Source organism: Nothoprocta perdicaria, unplaced genomic scaffold (genome assembly GCF_003342845.1).
Source record: "Nothoprocta perdicaria isolate Ctin4 unplaced genomic scaffold, notPer1 scaffold_580, whole genome shotgun sequence".
Taxonomy (NCBI): domain Eukaryota; kingdom Metazoa; phylum Chordata; class Aves; order Tinamiformes; family Tinamidae; genus Nothoprocta; species Nothoprocta perdicaria.
Genome location: NW_020455844.1, coordinates 36740 through 45727, shown reverse-complemented (window position 1 = coordinate 45727; position 8988 = coordinate 36740). Strand labels below are relative to the sequence as shown.

At 38.9% G+C, this 8988-nt stretch overlaps 1 protein-coding gene across 1 annotated transcript; it reads left to right on the top strand.

Annotated features, from left to right (window-relative positions):
• The first annotated feature begins 522 nt into the window (after positions 1 to 522).
• Positions 523 to 7736, top strand: ZUP1 (zinc finger containing ubiquitin peptidase 1). The gene is made up of 8 exons (XM_026048911.1): positions 523 to 677; positions 1629 to 1738; positions 2453 to 2621; positions 3112 to 3300; positions 3617 to 3785; positions 4491 to 4642; positions 4944 to 5164; positions 7232 to 7736. The coding sequence occupies exons 1-8, from the start codon at positions 596 to 598 to the stop codon at positions 7277 to 7279; spliced, it is 1140 nt and encodes a 379-aa protein (XP_025904696.1). The 5' UTR covers positions 523 to 595; the 3' UTR covers positions 7280 to 7736.
• Positions 7737 to 8988: the final 1252 nt, after the last annotated feature.

The following is an 8988-nucleotide window of genomic DNA, read 5'->3' as shown; positions in this document are numbered from 1 at the left end:
TCCGCTGTGCCAAGAGTCTGTGGTGCCCTTTAGTAATCCKAAAGCTACAGACAGGTTATTTATATAGGGACAAAATAAGAACGAGAAGGTGTTTTTACTTTATTTCTATCCATGTTTAATGCAGCAGGTGCTGTGTTATAAGTGCTAAAGGATGGCAAGCAAGCATTCATCCTTTAGAAAGATATATAGAATAGATATTTTTGTTAAAGTGTCATTTCAGACTTTTTTTTTTTTTTGTATTTTTACTATAAGTGTTATTACAGAAAATAGTGATCTGTAAGTTAATTGGGCCAAAGCTTGATTAGTGGAAAGAAGGAAAATCCATTCTGATGAACTCCTGAAGCATTTAAATATAAATTCTTAAATATGAGTCCTGAATTATATATGCTGTAGAGTAAAAGGATTAAGAGAGCTGTTTTGGGGTTTGCTGCCTTTCCCTGGGAAATTTGATAGTGCAAAAATTATCATTGTGTATTTTTATACGATATACATCAACGAAAGGGATGATTCTTAAAAAATCATGAAAGCTAATTAAACATGGAGCCACAATTCTTTTTCAAACACAGGAGGTGGTGAACAGCTCTTTGAGTGTCCAATGTGCTGTCTTACCTGTACAAATGTTCAGGTTCTCCAAGAGCATGTGGATTTACACTTAGAGGAGCAAAGCTTCTCAGAAGGTACCTGAGTAGATGCAAGCTTGATAGTATTTGAAAGTATTTTAAACTATTTGCTTGTTGTGGTATAGAGTCTCTGGCAAAGTTTCAACTATGTATTTCATTATTAAAAGAAATAATAATAATAATATAGCTAATATTAAGTCATATCATGTGGCTAAGTGCTTTGCTTAATTACACATGCTAAAATAAGTCTCTGTCTGTGCATGCTTATAAAATAAATGAACTGTATTGTGGGCAAAATAAAAGCCTGGTGTGTGTGCAGGGGGGAATGTTTAAAAAGACTTTTTCAGCTCTATCAAAGGTTTACAAATGTGAACCCTGGACTGGTACAAGAGTTTACCAGTTTTACGTGAGTGTGACATGAGTTTAGAAGCAACAACTTATTAAAATTTCTAATTTATTCTCAATTCTTTTCTCTAAATGCTTGTCTTGGTTAATTAGCTATAGTGATAAGGGAAAAGACTCAAATTTGGGGTTTTTTTTTTTTTTTAAGCACAATTTCCTTCCTATGGGTTTCCCGTCCAGTTCTCTGACCTTAAATCTCTTTTTGTTGTTTCATCGTTATGAGTTTGCTAGCAATGATTCTAGGAGCTATGATACTTAGTAAATTGGGACTTCTTGCACACATACCAGGTGAAAAGAGGAAGTGCAAGGTGTTTTCTCAGTGATGGAGTTGCATGCGTTATTTGCCAAGTAACTGTCCTTTAATCCTGCATAATCTTTGTCTAAGTGGGAAGCTAAGGCTTAGTGGGCTGAATGTCATCGGTGTTACCTAGTGTTCTTTGCTAGTATATCAATATGGTATGGGGTGCATTTCCTAAAATTAATGCATAGGTATTCTTATATATGTCTACTTATAGAAGCATTTTTAAAGGTCAAACAAATGATTATTGAAAGCATTTTTAACCTGCTGATCAAATCTTCTCTCTGTAAAATATTATTCCTGAGTAGGTGGAAACTTAAGAGATCTAGAACTGGCTCAGCAGCTCCAGCTTGAAGAAGATAAACAGCAAAGATCAGAAGAGGAGAGGCAAGAGAAGGAAGAATTTAACAAGCTACAGGTATAGTAATGTGTCTAAACAATAAAATTTGAAAGAATTATGCAATTATATAAACTTGACACCTAGCAACTGCAGTATTTTGCTTCTCAAAAATAAGAATGGCCATAGCAGGTCAGACCTGCACAATCAGCCAGGCTGGACTGAAACAGAGGTATGGGAGCGGGCTGTAGGCAGGTGCAAGTCCTAAGCCACCCTAGTCCTGGCACTGGGGCTGTGCATGCTGCGTTGCCTTAGAGTGTCTGCTCCTCCACTGCCCTTCCTTGCAGGGCAGCCTGAAATGTATTACCTGAGTCCTTGAGCGGCTCTATCTGAAGAAATTGCCTGCTTTGGTACATGCTTGGTACGTGTCCAGACTTGTCATGCTAGCTCAGGATGTCCTTCTCCCTCCCACCGTGCAGCTCTGATAGCTTCACCGCCCTCTCTTCCTTCCTCKTGGCTATTGACCACCTCTGTGCCAGTGGAGCTCTGGCCAAAAGAGGGCAGAAGGAGATGCCTGCTCTTCCAGAGGTGCCTCTCCTAGGCTTGCAGTCCTCGTCTGGAGTGGAGTTTGGCCTTTAACTCTAAAATGATGATTTGAGATATCTTTTTCACTCTTTACTTTTTTCCACATTACAGGTTGTTAAATTGTAATTTACGTACACAAGTTTGCATTATTTATTGATTGTAGATTAAAAACAAATGTAGTCTAAGTAATGTATGTTCCATTCCTAACAGAGACAATATGGCTTGGATAATTCTGGAGGCTACAAGCACCAATGGGTGAAGAATATGGAAAGGGCAGTTGACAGAGGAAGAATGCAGCCTTTTGAATATCACAAGAGAAAAGCTGACATGATGGAATCTCTGGCTTTTGGTATAGATGATGGAAAAACAAAGACTTCAGGTAAATTGTTGAAGTTATGCAACTAAGAGGCCTAATAGGCCTGGGCTGTAGTGACTTGGAGTGGAACAGAAGAGTTTCATAGCATCCATAAGTACTTCTGTCTTTGTAAGAGTTGTTATATTGGAGGTGCAGGTGAGATAAGTGCTAAACTGTTGATAGTACTTTATCATAATAATAGCTCTTGTGCAGGTTACTATTTATGCGTCACCAAAGTTGTTAATTTCAAATATCATCTGCATAGAAGCAGTGGAAAAAAACCCTGCTTCCTATGTTCTTCATAGGATATAGATACATCAAGATAAAGAGCGTAAGACTGAAAGAGACATAATGTCCAGTGTCTTTGTGATTCGTTCTCTAGATCTCATGTARGATCAGTTAGAAATTTTGACATGAATTGTCCCAATCTTTTTCTAGTTGGGAAAGAATCAATTTCTGAAAGATTCTGTAATTCATTTAATTGGTATAAACTTTGTTTCTGCTCATCTTCTAGGAGTCATTGAAGCATTGTGCAAGTACTATCAAAGTGAAAACAAAGATGTGAGACGTGTATGGCTCTCTGCATCAGTAGATCATTTCCACTCATCTTTGGGCGACAAAGGCTGGGGTTGCGGGTACAGAAATTTCCAAATGCTCCTTTCCTCACTGTTGCAAAACAGCTCATATGATGACTGCTTGAGAGGTATTAATCGGAACAGCCTGTTCGTTACATGTACCGTAGATGACAAGCCTTTTATCTGTTGTGTAAATGAAAAGGCAAAGCATCAAAGCTTACTAGACCAAAAATAGCTATTAAATGCTTGCTGCACCATTAGAACCTATAGTGGAAAGAATCTGAGSAGTGAATAGTGGCAAGGCATGATGTGGCTGAGGTTTTAGCATAGTGCTTCAGGTGTATCTTTCGATGATAYCATTGGCCTCTTATAAGAGAGGCTGAATATTCGTAATTAATTCACTATTTCAGTATCTGTAATCAAACCAGAAGTTTTCTGTTTCAGGTATTGTGCTAACACCTAGTATACCAAAGATTCAGTCCATGATTGAAGATGCCTGGAAAGAAGGCTTTGATCCTCATGGGGCATCTCACTTCAACAACAGATTACATGGCACCAGGGCATGGATAGGAGCATGTGAAATTTATTCACTCTTAACTAGCCTCAGAATAAAGTAAGTTGTTTCTGTGTGGTTTTTATTTTGTTTTTTTTCCTCTTCCTTGACTATACATATACCTCTATAATGTCAGGACTGAATGATGAAAAGCTTGCTTAGTTGCTTAATTGCTGAGCTTGTTTGTAGATATAAAGTCTAGTTAATGTAGCATAAAGCAGTGTAACTACTTATGCAGATATATTTATATTGATACTTGTTTGTGGCATTTAAACCTGGTGAAAAGTTGTCCGTACATGTGTAAAGCTAAGCAATCATTAAATTTGTTTTTTTGCTTAAAAATAATTGAGTTTAAACTATTTGCTTGCTTGTCCTGAAAGCTGTTAATTGGGTTATGTGATATACATATATTGCTTATGCAAAGATCAAAATAGCTTTCATTTCCATTAATTTTGTGAGCTGTTGTTACGCTGAGTAGAGTACCGTTTGTGTCACAGAGTAAGTCTTCTGGTTTTGAACAAGACGTATCACTTTGGTTTGTCATTATATTTGTCCTTTACTTCTGTATTTTTAAAAAAAAAAAAAAAAAAAGACAACCACCACTCAATTACTGCAACTTCTAGGTCTATAAAAATATTGTTGGTCCAGAAGCATTGAGATGGAGAGAACAAAAAGTACCGTTTGTTATTTGTTTGTTCATTTGTGTTTTTTAATGGCCTGGTCTGGCTGAAATTTTACTGTGGGAATTTTTTAACTGTTCTATAGGTGTCAAATTGTTGACTTTCACAAACCAACTGGTCCCATGGGTACGCACCCCCGCTTACTTGAGTGGATTTTGCGCTACTATTCTGCAGATAATGAAGGCAGTGCAAAGGTGGTGTGCACTTCCAGACCACCTATCTACCTGCAGCACCAAGGTCAGCATCGTGTAACTTAGCTTCTTAATGTATTCTATCTTTCTTTATATGTTTTGTAATCCTAAATATGGATAGCTTTTGTTACTCTTACTAAAGAAAAATGTAACAAAACCAGTTATTTTTACAGATGGAAATCTTGGATCTGATGGAGGTCTGTACAATGTGACAGCTGCTCTTTCTTATGATAACTTGCTTAATTTTGAACTAGCATTTTGCTTGTTCTGAAAGCAGGTAGCTCATTTAAAAAGAAAGGTGTGTTTTTGTTTTTTTTTTAAATACTGAAAATCTGTTTTGTAATTAGGTCATAGTCGCACTGTTGTTGGAATAGAGGAGAGGAAGAACAGAACATTGTGTTTACTACTGTTTGATCCAGGATGTTCTTCACAAGAAATGCAAAAACTGTTAAAACAAAGTGGTGATGGTACTAGCCTCAAACTGCTACGGAGACTTGTGGGTAGTTTAAAAGAAAAGCAATACCAGATTGTTGCTGTAGATGGTGTACTCACACTGGAAGAAAAAGCTGTAAGTATTTAAAAAAAAAAAAAAAGACACTACATGTGACAATTTAAGAGCATCTACCTCTTTATTTTCATACAGAAATGTGTATTTGTGACTGTCCAGTTAATGATTTGCTTCTTCAGTCCCCTTCTTCCTTCCACCTTCTGTTTTTTTTTCTCAATTAGTAGAGTGATTATAGGATTAAAAAATCTTGATGTATTTGACAGCTCCTAAATCTTCTATGATGCATTATGCATGTGTATATTAAGCTTATGTGTTTGTTTAAGAGCAACTTTGTGAAGCTATATGAYGGGTATCAGCATTTGTTAGCTGAAGAACAATACACAGAATCACAGAGCGGTTAAGTTTGGAAGGGACCTCTAGAGATCATCTAGTCCAACCCCCTGCTCCAGCAGGTGCACCTAAAGCACGTGGTACATGGTCACATTCAGGCAGGTTTTGAAGGTCTCCAGAGGAGATTGCACAACCTCCCTGGGCAGCCTGTTTCAGAGATCTGTCACCCTCATAGGAAAGAGGTTCTTCCTCACATGGAGATGGAACTTCCTGTGTTTCAATTTGTAGCCGTTACCCCTTGTCCTGTCACTGGCCACCACCGAAAAGAGCTTGGCCCCTTCCTCCATACATTCTCCCCTCAGATACTTACACATATTGATCAGGTCTCCTTTCAACCTTCTCTTCCCGAGGCTAAACAGGCCCAACTCACTCAGCCTTTCCTCGTACGATAGATGCTCCAATCCCTTAATCATCTTGGTTGCTCTCCACTGGACCTTGTGACCATGGAGGCACACTGCTGGTTCATGGTTAATTTGTTGTCGACCAGGACTCCCAGGTCCCTTTCTGTGGAGCTGCTCTCCAGCAGTTCAAGCCCTAATCTGTACTGATGCCTGGGGTTATTCTTCCCCAGAGGCAGTATCCTGCCCTTGTCCTTGTGGAACCTCATGAGGTTCCTCTCCACCCAACTCTCCAGACTGTCCAGGTCCCTCTGAATGGCAGCACAACCCTCTGGAGTGTCAGCCACTCCACCCAGCTTGGTGTCATCTGCAAACTTGCTCAGGGTGCCCTCTGTGCCTTCGTGCAAGTCATCAATGAACAGGTTGAACAGCACCGGGCCCAGTACTGACTCTTGGGGGATAGCACTGGCCACAGGCCTCCAACTGGACTCGGCCCCATTTATCACCACCCTCTGAGCTCTGCCATCCAGTCAGTTCTCAATCCACCTCATTCACTATGCAGTCTTCCAACCCACACTTCTGGAGCTTCCCCATGAGGATCTTACGGGAGATGATGTCAAAAGCCTTCATGACGTTAAGGTGGACAACATCCACGGCTTTTCCGTCATCCATCCAGTCACTTAATACTGAGTCTGAATCATCCATTTTCTTGGCTTGGGCACCAGAACCAGTACATTCTTATTTCTAAGTGTGCTTAGAACTTTATATTTTCAAAGCTCCTATCGACTTAGCCTATATGTTTGAGCAGCTAGAATTTTATTAATCCTATCCAAATGAGTCATGTTGGTGATCACATCTTCAAAGCCTTCACAGTTCTTTCAGCCATGTATGTTGGGTATAACTTTCAAGCTTCCTTTTTTTCTGCACAAATTCTGAGGAACTATGTTCTAATTCCAAGGTGTCTTCTAGGTGGCTTGCTTTAATTAAGTTATGAAGTACAGGTGACCAGTTCATCTACTCAGGTGTGTTTTACAGCTGTATTTTGAGAGGAGACATTGTCCAAATGCTTCATGGCCTTTGAAYGTACCAGAAATAACAAAAAGACACTTCGACAAAATCTCTTTCCTCTGTTAGAGAAAAGATTAAAATTCAGAGCTCAGTGAATGGAAAAGTATGTGTGTGGGGTGTGGTATTTTCCCTGTTCCCCCCCACTTCCTCCTCCCTTTGGATTAATACTTAAAAAAGAAATACAATTTTTTTTTTAAATTTACTTTGAAAGCCCACAGTTAATTAAAGTGAAACATAATCCTGTGTACAAGGTAAGTCTATTAAAGTGTTTTCCAAGCTGGTGSTATAAAGTTATACTTTCACCTCACTAAAGCAATTCTTTTTGTTTTAGGCTCGCTGCCGTGCTTCTYGGGTCTTCACCTCAGAAAAGATTCCTTAAAGGATGCCTTTACTACCTCCTTCTAGAATTTGCCAGATGCAAAACATTAAAATGCTGGACCATAACCATTTTTATTTATTTTTTTTTTAATTTTTTTATTTTTGTTAAACAAGCATTTGGGACTCAGGAGATGCATAAGACTGGAGTAAACCTGGTAGTTTTGATATTCAGTGCTAAGATAAAACACTTCTGTCCTTCTGAATCTGTAACTCTACAGGTCTTTAAACTTATTATCTTGCTAATGTATCTAACAGTAGTGTTTTCAAACTTGGTTAAATGAAAAAGCAATACTTACCTTCCTCTAGCAAGCTATGCATTATAGGTAACTTTCAAGAGCAGTGTATAAAAATACTGTGAAACTATTTTATTGCTATAGCTTCTCAAGTTTACCTCTGTAAATACATTTGCACAGCCTCTGTGGCTAATGTTGTGTTTTATATAAAGTTTGATTTGAAATTATCTACTGTGTCTCAATAGCTTATCCTGCAGCTACTTATGATTTCATATGATGTAGTCTGCTCTAGCAGGGATTATTCAGTTCTAATTTATTCATGAACTTCTTTTCAATTAGCTGACTTTTCTAAATAAAATACTTGTGAATGTACAAATGCTTGTGCTTATGAGGATGTTCAGTGTTAGCCATGTATGTGAGGTGTAAATCATCACTAGAGGTAGGCAATTCTTTCAGGATTACTGAACTACTTCACTTGACCTTATACTAAAATACCTCTATTCACTAATTTATCCTATTACGAGATGTTTTCTGCTGGACTATCCTTGTTTTCCCTTTTGTCTGCAAGCACAGCTGCCTGTCTTCCTGCTTCTAAGATGGTAAAAACAAGGTCTATCGCAGTTTTGCAGCATATTCCCATACTTGTGTTGTCCCATGCTTAAATCAATGTAAGGCCTGGATGATGGGGACGGAGAGAAAGAGCAGAGAACGTAAGAGCAGGAATCTGTAGCAAATTGCGTAAGTTACAATCTCTGCCTACCGTGATTATTTTTTTTCCCAAATAAGGCTAAAATTGGCTTGAAATTGAACCAAACAGATACTTTGAACAGGTTTGATTTCTTTTCCCAAAACTCGATTATGTCAACTGAGTGTGCTGACTGGGTGTTTATTTGGTCTCTAAACATGACCGAGTCACAGCCTCAYTCACTTTTGGGGTAGCTGCACCTGTTTTCTGCCCAAGTGCCAGTTCCATGCTCACTAAGCTAAATAGGGCTAAGTACCTAGTTAAGTGGGTCAAGAAGTTGCTAGATACCTTGTCTAAGAAAGAGGGCAAAGTTTTAAGTATTCTTGCTGCCCCATGTGCCTTTTGTTAGGTCAGGAAGACTAAGGAGAGGGGCATGAAGGAGACTTAAAGGCCAGACCATTGATGCATATTTACACCACCATGACACTGTRCCTGGAATAGCAAACTGTCTAAGAGGCAGGAAGTATAGCTCAKGCCTAGTTTTTAGTTAGTGTATCCAACTGCTTTTTTGTGGCTAAACTGGTATTTCAGCACAATGCTGTCAAGTGCCAAATTTCAAATGCCAGTTCCTGTTTGTAGTGTCTGGACTCCGCACGATGTTGTACTGCACAAACCTGCTGTTACCTTCAACACCCATGATTCAGCAGCTTCAATTKCTGCTGTAAACCTGACCTGGCTTGCACTCGGTTTCATCCTGAGCACACAGGTGTGACGGATATGTTCCTTTCCCAG